General features: G+C 41.9%; 1 protein-coding gene across 1 annotated transcript; it reads left to right on the top strand.

The window, feature by feature from the left end:
- The first annotated feature begins 8,219 nt into the window (after positions 1–8,219).
- LOC108768152 (toll-like receptor Tollo) lies at positions 8,220–13,808 on the top strand. The gene has a single exon (XM_018518474.1). The coding sequence runs from the start codon at positions 8,653–8,655 to the stop codon at positions 12,631–12,633; it is 3,981 nt and encodes a 1,326-aa protein (XP_018373976.1). The 5' UTR covers positions 8,220–8,652; the 3' UTR covers positions 12,634–13,808.
- Positions 13,809–15,124: the final 1,316 nt, after the last annotated feature.

Genomic DNA, 15,124 nt, shown 5'->3' with positions numbered 1-15,124 from the left:
AAGATTGAAATTAATATGCAAATATCAGTATTTTAGTTATTAATGCTCAAATATTCTTCCTTTTTTAGTTGAACTTCACTGATTATCAGTGCCAATGTCACTGGGTAATTAGTGACTATCCACTGATTTAACTTTAGAGAGTACATTTTTTGCAATATAATAAACTTCCAATGAGACTTTCTTCCTTTTTTAGTTGAACTTCACTGATTATCAGTGCCAAGTATGTCACTGGGTAATTAGTGATTTAGATTTAGATCTATCCACTGATTTAGATTTAGAGAGTACATTTTTTGCAATATAATAAACTTCCAATGAGGCCATATTATTTTTCTAGGTGTTTTAAATTTCATGTACTACATTCAAAAATTATCTTAATATAACGATGGTGTTGTCACTATCGTTATATTATAAATATCTATTATAAGAATATTAATATTATTATTACTGTGAAAATCATGTATGAGTGTGCAAATCTCAAAAATCATCTGCATTCTTCTATATTTATTAAAATTTGACATAGCTAATATACCTCAAGGATCCTAACAGCTGTGGAAAAATGAGAAAATGTTTCCAGAAGAACGATATATCGCGTGCCTGCGAGATGTGCGCTGTTGTGATATTCTTCATCTCGCGTAAAAACGCCAAGTTCAACGACTTTGCATATCGAACGAGAAATTTAGTCGAATTCTTCAGACGTCCCGCATAGCTGCCGCGATGGAGAAACGTCACATAACTGGTGGACTGGCAGCGAAAGAGATACGAATCGGTAAACGCTACATCGCCGTCGACAGCAAGCCGGATTGCGAGATACCATACCGGGTGTCGGATTAATGGCTTCCCGACGGGGTGTAACGATCATTCCGCACCCCGTGAAATATCTCGAGGGACACGGGAACTCGTTGCACGTTTTGATTCGCGGAGGGCATCATCGCAATACACCCCTCGAGATCGCGCCAATGCAAGTCCGCGTGCGTGTACGTACAAATCTACATTGGCGAGGAAGATTTAAGGCGTCACATTGTGCGTAACAACAAGGGGCCGATACTAGGCTCCCGAAATCCCGGCCATGGAAAACGCCTATTCTGGGGCTCGCTTCGTCGCGATTACATTCCGACCCGATTCGCGTATATGTACGTCAATCCTTCGAAATGGGTGTCCGTGAGATACGGCTTTCGAGGCTCTCGAATATCTGATCGACTTGCCACAGTATCTTGTCAAATGGTTATGGTATCTCTGAATATCTGGCGAGGGTCTGGCGGTTCGCAGGAATTGGTATTAAAGCTATTAGAGATATCTAGGATGAGACACGTGCACTCCAAAATGTATCAGAGAAGGTTGAAAGCATTATGCAGCCACGAGAACCATCGATAAATTCATATTAATATGTGTATCTTGTATTTCATTTTCAAAAATGAAAAATTATCAACGTATGCAATATCATCAAGGTTGACAAAAATGTTTTATACACGTTTCAAACTGTTTAAAACGGGCTTAATTGATGTTTTTAACATGTTTCAAACATGTTCAAAAATTAAAGCACATACGAAACATCAAAAATATATTTAAAAAAACATTATTTTTTGCTAATCCTGAATATTATTATATTTCATAAAAAAAAACAAAGATTGCGAAAGAAATATCTCGTGTCCTTGAATTGTTAGCTTCAAGCCACCGGATATTCCCAGGATAGCTGCTGGCGACTATCTATAATAGGAAATTTACTTATCGGGCACGCCAAGAATTTCTGAGATTATCTGAAATTTTCAAATATCCCGGAACATTCCGAAACTCGCGGCAAATCTTACAATCGATTGGCAGGAAGTCGCCGTGGGCGATCTTCAAAATCAATTCATAATACCTTCGAGGTACTTCGGCGTTCTGTGGCTGTGACCTCATTATAGCTGAAGAAGATTCCGTTACCAATATCCGACTATAACTTCAGTCTGCTCGAGACGAGATCTTATATTTGCAGCCGATTTCCCAACCGAACATTCCATACAGTCTGGACTGCCGATATTTCGCGTTGCGTAAGACTACATCGAGGTCTGAGTGTCATAATAAGACCAGAACAAGAGAGAAGCAGACAGGAGAGCTTCATCAAGATAATATCTACAGCAATGGATTATGAAATGAAATGAACGTTAAGTCTGAAAAATGATTTATGACTTAGGTTTTACCGAACAAAAACTATTTCATATATATTGCATATTTACGCTGATTTTCACGTGATATAACTGATTGATTACAAAGTTCATAAATCAAAGATGCAATTAGCAATAATAACATATCCGCTTATGCATCTTCATGTATAATGATAACTAATCCTATTAAACTAGTTGCAAACGTCACTTAAAATTAAAATTCCATATCATACCGGTGAATAATTTATGCGAATAATTTAACGTGTAAATTGTGTAAATGCATGAGATAAAAAAGCGAATAATGACAATATAATTGCGTTATATAATTGAATTAGAAGCGAATAAATCAATACTTTCAGAATGAAATCCGTGAATGCAGGATATCTAGACTTAGAAGACGTTTATTAATGAAACTATTGCTAAAATTAACCGTCATTATGATCTTTGCAAAATTATAGCCCCCCCTTCTCTCTCTCTCTCTCAGAAAGAATTACGACATTTATTCGACAGATTTGGCTACGCTTTCCAAACTACTTTTAACTGCTCTCTTTTTGAATGGATGTCCTAATATTTCCGAGCATTAGTATTTGTGGAGACGCATCAACGCCACATTTTAAATGAGTGTAAAGGTCCTTACTAATAACAAAAACCTCCAAAACCAGGGCGAATGAGAATCAGCGTGGTAATTAATACGCAATCTTAATTTTTCAATTCAAATTAGAATCTTTATTCCAACAATAGTACGTTTCAGTTCACTTTGGAACCATCTTCAGCAAACAAATTTAAAATATCAATCCCTTCATGTCAAAGAAAAATCATCACCAGATTAGCAGATTTGATGTTATAATCTATTAAACATTAATTTATCTTATAAATATTGATATTGAACAAGTTTCAAATTAACAATAAAATCGGTGACTTATCCTAAGACATAGAAGGAATTCGTCTCAACATTGGATCAAATAAATACAATTAATATTCACTAAAAAGTATCAAATTAAAAACGCATGTTGCTCGCAGCTCGAACGAAACATGACTAATACACTTAATATATTGGGAAAGACATGTCAGGTCAAATCACGAAAATAAAAAGAAACACTTTACACTTAATATACTGGGAAAGACATGTCAGGTCAAATCACGAAAATAAAAAGAAACACGAAAAGAAAAAGAAAAAGATGATGTCATGAAAAAGATGATGTCGATACATAAACAAAATTTGTATAACCGAAAATATATAACTATTTGATGTCCTTTAATAATTATATATAGGTATGATGTACACCTTCTGTATCTGAGCGTAAATTTAAATTATTTTGTTGCATTAAAATATGAAGGTATTCCGATATTAAACGTTTATTCAGAAAACGCTCTTCATCTAGAATCGCGACATTTTCCCAATCGAAGTCATGATCAAATTCAATACGATGTTCTGTGATCACTGATTGGTTGTTACTATTCCGGTTGATATGATTGCGGTGCTCAGCTAGTCTAGTTTTTAGTTTTCTTTTTGTCTGACCGACGTAAGAGGCATCGCAAGATTTACACAAAATTTTATAAACCACATTCGCTCTTCATCTAGAATCGCGACATTTTCCCAATCGAAGTCATGATCAAATTCAATACGATGTTTTGTGATCACTGATTGCTTGCTACTATTCCGATTGATATGATTGCGGTGCTCAGCTAGTCTAGTTTTTTTTTGTCTGACCGACGCAAGAGGCATCGCAAGATTTACACGAAATTTTATAAACCACATTTTTTCTTTTTTCTATTGGAGAATGTCTTTATGTCCCTTGATCAAACTATTTAATTTATTTAAGCTTGTAAAAGCTAATTTAGTATTAAAGGTTCTAATTCTTTTAAACTCGTCCGAAATTTTTGGAACATAAGGTAGTACAAACCAAGAAGTACAATCCCTCTTGATTTCGTCACTTGATTCTTTCTGTTGTATCGTCCCTTTATGAAAAAGAATTTTTAAATGCGTTCATAGTATTAAAACTATAATAAATAGTCTTTACTAATCACGTATTCTCTATTGTAAATTAATTTTTCACAAAAATCATCACGACCATTTTTAACATTCCGCTGTAGGACATTCTTCCACAGATGCTACGTGTACAGGAGGACTAGACGTGGTCCCGTACAGGAACTCGCCATTGAGACGCCGACGTTTTCCAACTACGGTAAAGACGGCCAGTCGGTGCCGCGTTAACCGCCATCCGGGAGCGCGTTTATTCGCCGACCTTCTTGCACGCCACATCGACGACGATGAAACGAAACACACTGGGGCGGTCTGCAGGCGGTCTTTCCAGCGCGAAAGCTCCGCCTGCGAGGCCAGCCGGCGTGCATGCACGGTGCATGCACGAGAAACGTCAACTTCTTCGTGGCACCTACTTACCTCTTCGTCTTCCCGTCCATCCGTCCGTACGTCCATTCGAACTGGCCTTCTCGGACACACGGCGCGCCCTTCGTTCGTATGCTAATGCCCATGGCGTTTCGTGACGCGATACAGTTTTCGTTGTTGACCCTAGCTGACCTCCTCCGGAGAATGGGTCTTCGAGTGAAAGTGCGGGCGACGATGCGAGGATCTTTCCGTCGTCGACAGACCGCAGTTTCGTCACGTCGAACAAACGTACAGGCAATGAGCGATTCTGTTGTTCGAAACGAAGAAATTTCTATGAACGGTGTCATCTACGCTTTTCTGAAGGAAAATACGACTCTCCCGTTCATGAATTCGATTATCGGTTTTTACTGGATGCTTGTTCGCTACTCTTTCCGAGTTCCCGTACCTACATATCGAAGGGGATTTGTCACAAGCCTTCCTTTCCACACCATTTTCTTCTTTCGCTTTTTCACAGAAGATCGGAGGTCGACTCACGTTTCGGAAAACCACCTTTACAGACATCTTGAAATGCAAAATGGAAATTCATATAAGCTGTCTTTTTGTTATCTATTTTCCAACTATTGATTAAATAAAGCAAAATATTTTCAAGAAGAAAATTCTTCGTTCACTAATTACTAATTTCTCAAATATTAAGTAAAGCGTACATCAAAATTTGTCTTTATTACCCAAGTTAATTTTTTAATGCATTTTCCAACTTCACTTTGCAATAATATATATTCTATATATTGCTTAGATTAAAGAACGATACTCTCCTTTCTTTCGATAATGATCTTATGGTCTCAAATTATAATACATTCCTAATCGACGAACCGTAACGGAATGATGATTTATGTAACAATCCATCTCATCGCCGATGTTTTTTAGGCGGACCTTTCTTAGAATAGCACTTTTCGGTCATTTAACAACCATGTTTCATTTTTGTGAAATGAACTCACACGCGTGATGCAGCGGAAAAAAATATTTATTCAAATAAGAGAACAGTTCATTCAAAGACTCGGCTCTGCTCCTTTTTCCTTGCTTGCATGAAACTAGTGCGAGCATAAATTTCAACAGATAGTACGCTGCCGGAGCGAGAGAAGAAAGGACTCTCCCTCACAGATTCCCTAGGAGCGGCTGCACGGTTATTTAGATCTTTCATTCTCTCGCGGACAACTCAAAGACTTCGTCGTCTATCGCTTAAATTATTTCTCCGGTATTTCCACGAAAAGAAAAAGAGAGAAAAAAATGAGGGAGGAAGGGGGGAGGGAGAGAAAGAGAGCGTGTATAACTACGAGTCTTTCCTTGGTGTTGATACATACTCTCTTTAACAGTTTATGTATTTTAACATTATTTCGCTTAGCGCGTTAAGTAAATAGATGTTGCTACTTTATCTAAGGTTCTCTAATCTTGCAAATTGTTGTTTTACAAAAAAGAAAAAATCGATATCCTATGTGCCACTCTTACGACCACGAACGGTTAAAGAGATTCAGATAACCGTAGAGATCGTGCGCTTCGTACTTTGGATCACGCTAAATGAAAATAACGCACGTAATAGGTACGTGAGCGATACGCTTAGCCGTCAGGAGGAAGGGAGGTGTGCCCCGTATACACTTAGTCACACTGATAAAGTATTCCAATTGCGACGTGAGGCGGTTTAGTCCTCAACAGGACTGACAGGGAAATGATATCACGCTGACAAGCCGTAAATACATAATGAAGTGTGGAAACCCCGTATGTTTAAATCCATGAATGCCTCCATCCGTCATCGTGAGTACACGCGCAGTACGACTTCGAATTTATAATCCCGTACGCTCATCTAATATACCTGCGTGATTCATCATCTTATACAATCTTACAGCGACAGATGAGTAGCCGTCGTTTACAATAAGTTTGAGAAAAAGTTAGACGTTAAGAGATATGCAATTAATATATCGTGCGCGCAGCAATACTAATCTTTCAATTAACGATTTCCTCTTTGGCTCCGAATCTACACACGAGATTTTTTTTTAATCCAAATAGAATTGCTATGAGATGTAATGGACTTTAATCTATTATTGAAATCTCTATTAAAAGCTGTTAAAATGATTTTTTCCATGTGACAAGGAAAATATATACTACTTTTACAGAATATTATATTAATTGTACTTGAATTATTATTTAAAACGAGTTAATTACAACTCTTCGCCATAAACATTAAGATATGCAGATTAAATTAAATTTGCCTAATTTAATTTAAATTAGGCAGAATAAAAATACATTATAAGTAATGATTTAGTATTGAGATCGGACGTTTGAATTATTTTTAAAAACAAAATAATTAAAATACTTAAAGAAATTTTCAAAAATTGTTAAAGGTTTTGTAAAACTTATCAAACTATTATATATAAAGTAAAGAAAAAAGCTTCTAACAGAAACTGTTATGTTTTAGTATAGTCCCTTTAATTATTTAAATCTTTTTATATGTAATCTCTAAAATCTAGGTAAGAGCATTAGTTTGATCTAAAAGCTTGTTAGTTATCTAGATAAAATGCAGATGGCGTTAAAGGTCTCGCCTACTTTTAGGGGTAGCTATGCATGAATAACGCAGTTGGTTTTTTCCTAAGAGAAGCTGCACACACAAACATATTATTTTTAAATCAACTCTGGATAAATTTTTATAAAAATACAACAATGTGATGTAATTTTATCTAAATATAATATTATTTCCACGCAAACTAATTGACCAATATCCGTTTTGTTCAGCTGTCAAATCCATTAATTAATAATTTATCAAGCAAGTTTGATTTATCGAATCTAGTAGCCGAAGTTATCGGTTATCCTACATACGCGGGCAATCTGATTAAAACTGACACTGAATGCGTAGCAAATGCACTCACGCATGCAAGTTTGCATGTCCAAACTGAAACTTTGAAAATATACGTGTTGAGCATATCTGTTTCGAAACTTTTGCGGGAAATCCACTCACGTTCGCAACGAAGACGCAACAAATCTTTTTCGGCATGCAACGTTACGTTTGTCTCGAATACTTTTGGGAGTAGCCAAAAACAGCCGGTTGAAAGTTCAAACGTCGAAATGGAGGAACAACAAATCATCGCGGAAAAAACAATGTTTATCCTATAAAAGTTCGCCGACAGGCGCCGTGGGATATCCCATAGCCTATTAGACGACGTGGACGTTACGAGGCGCCCGAGGGTGAAAGATCCTTGCATGAAGAAACGAGGGAGAGAATGTTCGAAAGAGAAGCCGTTTGATAAATGCATGCCAGTGCGTCTAGGAACCAGTTTAGTGTTTACCTAGTAAAAAGAGAGAAGAACAGAGGGGAGAGAGAGAGAGAGAGCAGAGTAATGTTGTCAGTCAGCTGGTTTGTTGCATCTCCGAGGTAGGCAGGCAGGCAGGCAGGCAGGCAGGCAAGCAGGCAAGAAGGTAGGCAGCCGCCTGTGGCATTCAACGTTCGTCGAGAAGCATTCTCGCGAGCACCGTGTCTCTGTGTCAGTGCCGGTGTAGCACGTTGAAGGAAAGAAAATGGAAGGGGTATATCCTGCTAGTGGTGGGGCAATGGCAACGGTGGTGGAAATGGAGAACCGAGAGAAGGGGAAGGCAACCGCACGCTGCTAGTTATGCAGGGTATACCCGTGATCGTCGATAGAACGTGAACTCCGTCTCGGAGTCAGTTGCACTCCGACCGTCGCGGTGGAATGTCGTCGTATCCCGGGTTGCAGTCGTCGTCACCCCGGGTCGCACGTAATCACGTCGTCATCATTACGACAGTAAAATATCCACCGTATCTATTGTGTTGGTGATCGCTTCGCGTCTCATTCGTTGGGGATGAGCGATCGATGCTCGACCGATTCGCGCGAGCGGATGACGAGGTCGAGGGTCGTCGCGTCGGTGTTGGTGTGAATCGTGTTCGCCGACGGCGGGAAAATCGGTTAGAGTCGGCTGAATATAAATCAGCGTGTTTTGCTTTTTTTCTGCTTGTGGCGTGGCGTGGCGTGGCGTGAAACGGAGTGTATAGTTTAAACAGAGTGCCGCAACTATGAATGCGTGACGGTGCGTTCAATTTTTCAAGCACCCGCACGAGTATTTTTCGGCTACAGGTGTGCGACTACGGAAACATCGTCCAGGATGGAAGCGCGTCGTCGCGTAACGTCGTGGTCGTGGTCGGCGATCCTGTCGACGATCGTCGTCCTGTGCCTGACGCTGGATCGTTGTACGGTGTACGGGCGCAGCATCACAAGTCTCTCGCAGGCGCCGAGCGGCTGCGAGTGGAGGAAGGAAGACGATGACGCAGAAAAGGTTCTGGCGTGCCAGGTCAAAACGATCGCAAACGTGCCTGATCTGATTGGAAATCTTTCGGCGATACAGATAGACTCGATAACATCGTTGGGATTGGAATGCAGTGATGTATTATTCTTTGAAAGTCAGCTCGAGGGTTCGCATCTTTTCCTGTTGCCGTTACCACGTCTTACGAAACTGCGTGTCGATCATTGCAAGATCCGGTACTTACCGGGCGGTGTATTCGCCCTGGTGCACAATCTCCGCAGTCTATCAATGCGAACGCACAACGGTGATTGGTCGACCATGACGCTGGAACTCCATCGCGATGCGCTTCGCGGTTTGACGAATCTGCAGCATCTCGATCTCACCAACAACAATCTTTGGACGTTACCGTCGGAACTGTTCTGCCCGGTGCAGAGTATCGTGAGTTTGAACTTGACGCGCAACAAGTTACAGGACATCACGTCCCTGGGTTTTGCCGATTGGGGCGAATCCTGTACGCCGAATCTCGAGATTCTCGACATCAGTAATAACGACCTCAGTGCCTTGCCCGACGGCGCGCTCAGCAGCTTGCGTAGCTTGACCGTGTTGAAGGTACAGGATAACGCAATCGGATCGGTAGGTGACCACGCTCTAACTGGCCTTACGTCTCTGCAAATCCTCAACATGTCTAGCAATAGACTCGTTGCACTGCCACCAGAACTATTTTCCAAAACGAGAGAGTTGAGACAGCTAATACTCAGCAACAATTCCCTGACGGTATTAGCGCCGGGGCTGCTGGACAGTCTCGAGGAACTCCAGGAATTAGATCTCAGCAATAATGGATTGACGAACCCTTGGGTGAAACGGGACACTTTTTCACAATTGATTCGTCTCGTCGTCCTTGATCTATCATTCAACGCCTTGACGAAAATAGATGCGTCCGTCTTCAAAGGTCTGAGTAGCTTGCAAATTCTGAAGCTTGAACACAACAATATCGATACGCTCGCCGACGGTTGCTTCGCCTCGCTCATTAGCCTGCATTCCTTAACGCTTTCGCACAACAGGATTACCAGATTCGAACCGGTGCACACGGTCGGTCTCAGTGCGCTCGGACAGCTCTTCCTAGACAGCAACAGACTGCGCGTTCTACATAGGCATGTGTTCGCCAATCTCACGAACCTTCAGGATCTCTCTTTGAGCGGTAACGCTCTGACGGAAGTTCCTTACGCGGTACGCGTGTTGCACTCTCTCAAAACTCTCGATCTAGGTAATAATCAAATGTCAAGAATCGATAACGACTCGTTTGCCGGTTTGAACGAGGTATACGGATTGCGTTTAGTGGACAACAAGTTGGAGAACGTGTCGCGCGAAGCATTCGCTACTTTGCCGGCGTTGCAAGTGCTTAATCTAGCGAATAATTTCATTCGTCACGTGGAACAAAGTGCTTTCTCAAATAATCCAGTGTTACGGGTTATAAGACTGGACGGAAATCAATTGACGGAGATACGAGGCGCCTTCACGAGTCTCTCGACTCTCGTTTGGCTAAACGTGTCCGATAATAAGCTGCTGTGGTTCGACTACAGCCATCTACCATCCAGCATAGAGTGGCTGGACATACACTCCAATCAAATAAGCGAGCTGGGGAATTATTACATGGTGCACAACAGTCTGCGAATAAAGATGCTAGACGCCAGCTACAATCTCATCACCGAGATTAAGGATGTCAACGTGCCGGATAGTGTGGAGATGCTGTTCCTAAACAACAACAAGATACGTAACGTTGCGGCCGGCACATTCTCGCAGAAGCCAAATCTGGAGAAGGTAGTGCTTTACAGCAATGAGATCAAGAAACTGGAGATCGCCGCCCTCGGTTTACAATCGGTATCGGAAAACAAAGAACTTCCTGCGTTTTATATCGGGGACAATCCCATTCTCTGCGATTGCACCATGGAATGGTTGCCACGGATCAACGAGATGGCTCGGCTACGACAGTATCCGCGCGTCGTGGATCTCAATGCTGTCACGTGCGACATGGTGCATGCTCGCGCCACACCGCGGCGTCCTCTGTTGTCCTTGAAGTCGAAGGACTTTCTCTGCCGATACGATACGCACTGTTTCGCGCTCTGTCACTGCTGCGACTTTGATGCGTGCGACTGCGAGATGACCTGTCCAGACAATTGTTCATGCTATCACGATCACAGCTGGTCCAGCAACGTCGTTGACTGTTCCAATGCTGGGTATAGACACGTACCGGAGCGAATACCTATGGATGCGACGGAGATCTATCTAGACGGTAATGAGCTAGGTGATCTGAGCAGTCACGTTTTCATCGGCAAACGTCGCTTGGAGGTGCTGTATTTGAACAATAGCCGTATCATCGCGATACATAATCGCACATTCAACGGTGTCGGTGCTTTGCGCGTTCTTCATCTCGAGGATAACGCATTACGGGAACTACGGGGCTTTGAATTCGATCAGCTGGAGCGCATGTCGGAATTGTATCTGGATCATAATGCGATCGCCACCGTGGGCAATACGACTTTCAAGAAGATGCAAAATCTCGAGGTGTTACGACTGGATAACAATCGTATTGTTGACTTTCGACCGTGGGAGGCCTTGCCGAGCGTCGGTGATGGTACCAAGGTCGCGCTAGAGGGCAATGCGTGGAGCTGCGAGTGTGCGAATGCTGCCAGACTACGTGCCTGGCTCGCGGAACATCGTGGTGATCCGGAGAAGATGTATTGCCGCGACGGTTCCGAGACTCTCGCCCAAGCAATGGAAAGATGCGGTGATCCGTCCACGGAAGCTGTGAGTCGCGGTATCCAAGAAATTCCGTTGCTAGGCAGTAATTTTGTGCCGTTGCTTGCTGGTGCTCTGGTAGCCGTGATCGCCGTCTGTCTCATTGTCGCGCTAGCTTTCGTTTTCCGTCAAGATGTGCGACTCTGGGCCCATTCGCGTTACGGTCTGCGACTTGGTAAAATGGCAGCACCGCCTGATGAGGAGAGAGATAGACTGTACGACGGTTACATTATCTACAGCGAGCGCGACGAAGATTTCGTCTCCAGATTTCTTGCAGCTGAATTGGAGCAAGCCGGCTTGGCTCTATGTTTACACTGGCGTGACTTACCGCCGGCCAGACCGCAGGAGGCGCTACCACCGGCCGCGGCCTCTGCGAGACGCATCGTGATAATCTTTTCGCCGGTGTTCCTCGCGAATGAGTGGCAGCACGTAGAATTCCGCGCCGCTCTGAGAACGGCGCTGGAGAACATTAGGCCGACTTCGCGGAAACGTCGAGTGGTAGTGTTACTAGCTACTGAGACGCCCACCCGAGACCCAGAGTTGCAACTGCTGCTGCAAACGTGCACGGTAGTAATCTGGGGCGAGAAGAGGTTCTGGGAGAAGCTGAGGTTTGCCATGCCAGACTCGGTCGACAAACGGCGCGATAGCAAGAAGGTCAACGACCGCAACCGCACGCCGACGCGGTATCCTGCGGCGCCGTCCGCTGCCGTGGACGTTTGGACCAAGCCTAATGGCGTTTTGGTCGCACCGGTGCACCATGCACCCACGCCGACACCCACGCAGTCTACCTACGTCAGCTCGGCGTCCAGCCGTACCGAGGACGAGGACAGCGGCGCGGAACACCAACATCATCAGCATCATCAACATCATCCTCATCAACACGGCTACAGCGCGCTACATGTCGGTAACGGCCGTCCGGCCAGTCTGTCTTCGAGAGGCAGCCATCTCTACAGCACCATACCGGAACCACCGGTGGTGCCCACCGCGCCACCCGGGGAGGCCCTCGCTCCCGCGCATCCAGGCAACCCGCGTACTTACTTTGTCTAGCGCAGAAGGGCGGCGATCGTGCTCCGATCCGGCAGGAGATAGACCGATTCCCCACCTTTTTCTTCCGGTCTTCGTTTCGCTTCCGGTACCCGCTGGGGCACGGTCGTCCGGTCGTATCGTAACGTTTCTCGTCGGGAGAAATCGAGATGTAAAAAATTCCTTCGCTTCAGAACGACTGTGACTACACACTTGTACAGTATTCCCTAGTACTCGCGACGTATCGACCGTCACCTCGACTGAGGCGCTTTAACTCTTCCACTTGGGGTCGATCGCCCCGTATGAACCACTCGGCCGCGAGCTGATGATTCGTTCGCAGCACGCGCGCATAATATTATATACGTACGAAATCGATTCGATGCCTTGTGCTTATTATCATAATGTATAACGACGGATAGATTTAATGGCTTGACTTTTTTCCTAAACTTAGGATACGCGCGTGATCGTCACTCTTCGTTCCCTTCTCGGTATCTCTTTTTCACGTTGCGCAATGTTCTTCCAAATCACGACCAAATACTACCGTTTCGAAACTCACGTGGAACGAAAGTTCTTAAGGGCCCTTTCCCTTTCGTATAGATCTTGTAAATAGTGACGCGGTATCGGTGAGAATGTAGATTTTTTTTGCGCTTTGATTTAGCGAGCGAGACGTCGCGCGAGATATAATTAAGGATCGGTATTAATTTACCTATGTATATATGTATACCTGCACTCTCTAATTCTCGCGAATCTCTTTCGCGCGTCTCCACGTTGACTAATTTATTTGCCACGCGAAATCATGATGAATCATCGAAACCTGAAACTGGGTCGCGATCAAAAGCAACTGAGCGAATTTTACTGAATGTTTCATTACGATGGATAGGTCTCTAATTTAAATGTTTTGTCATGTGATCCCTTTCACACACGAATCCTTTGATTTAGAGTCGTCCTGTTTTGATTTGCATTAATTGTCATAACTGTCAGTAAATTCGCCAATATTTGTGGTTTAGATATTTACGATAAACACGGGGAATAATGATTATAATGGCAGCTAAATGCAGTGCAGAAACTGATGTTATGACGCACAATGCAATTATTTTATATTAATTAAATCGCATCGGTAATTTTTGTTTCTAACATTGTTCATATCAAACAGCACATAATTATAATAATATTTGTAACGGTATTAGAGAAAATGTACAAGAGAGAATACAAAGTGTTCTTTATAAATATTTATTTTAAATACGCTTGAATGAATGCATTTATTTTTTATCGGTGATACTTTATTTTATTAGCGATATAACCATATTATGCGTTTGACAACTTAATTGTAAATATTTATATATATATATAATTTTTTTTCGATGCTCGAGCAAAATAACGTTGCACGAGAAAAGTGAAGTGATATATACATATATATACGAATATTGCTTTCGTAATCGTTCATCCATTTGATTTCGGAATGGGCATCGAAATGTCGAAGAAATCATATTTTCATGTAGTAGATTTCGAATTATTATATACACGCGTATTTATAAAATTTTGTCAAGTACTCGTAATAATTTTCGATAAGACGGTTAAAATGTATTATAAATAGTACGAGAATATATTTTTCCTTTCGTATTCCGACTCAAGAAATCTTAAGATAAAGTTCCTCGCGCATCTGACACTTCTTTGGGACTCGAGGCGCATCCCTCTTTGCCATTCCTGTCGTTTGTTCGTCGATCACTCGCGATGAAGTGGATAACGAATCATCAAGTGTTAAATGACAGAAAGAAAAGACAGACGTCTCGCGAGAGCTTGTTCCTAAAGATTCACGACTGTTTGTTGATGAAGTAACGGTCGCATAACGCTTATTAGTCCGTAAGTGAACTCTCTGTAAATATTGTATCTAATTTTGTAAATATAATCATGCACATTTCCGAGCACACCGAAGACCAGCGCTGCTGGAACATTACTGGTCGTGGATACGTCTTAATTATAATTGCGCGTTTAGGACTGTATAATTCTAATTGTACTGTATTATTGTAAATACGCTCATCGAATCACGCATTATATATTCACAGTCTGTTAAATACGTATTAAATTAATTGCCACTTTCCATTTCAGCAAAGAATCATAAAAATAAACACGTTTGTTTTATAAAAAAAATTTATCGCGTTTAATCAATCCTACAAAGTTCCCGTTCCAATTATAGTATTGCAAAAAATATTTTGATGTTAATAATACGATAACAATTACTTACAATTACCCATACATATATATATATATACATATTAATATAAAATACCAATATTAATAAAAATAAATCATTATTTCTTTTTAATTTTCTGTACGTGATTAATATTGTCAGATTAAATAAAAAAAAGAATTTTTATATAATGACATTAAGGAATGTGTATCGTGCATTTATGTAATCGCTCGCTGATCGATATCTTTAATAAATGCAGTTTAACACAATCGATGGCGCATCGACAATAGTCGAATCTACATCGTGCATGCATATTACGAAGATATT

The sequence above is a fragment of the Trachymyrmex cornetzi genome, unplaced genomic scaffold, assembly GCF_001594075.2.
Source record: "Trachymyrmex cornetzi isolate Tcor2-1 unplaced genomic scaffold, Tcor1.1 scaffold75, whole genome shotgun sequence".
Taxonomy (NCBI): domain Eukaryota; kingdom Metazoa; phylum Arthropoda; class Insecta; order Hymenoptera; family Formicidae; genus Trachymyrmex; species Trachymyrmex cornetzi.
This window is presented reverse-complemented; position numbering and strand designations above follow the sequence as displayed.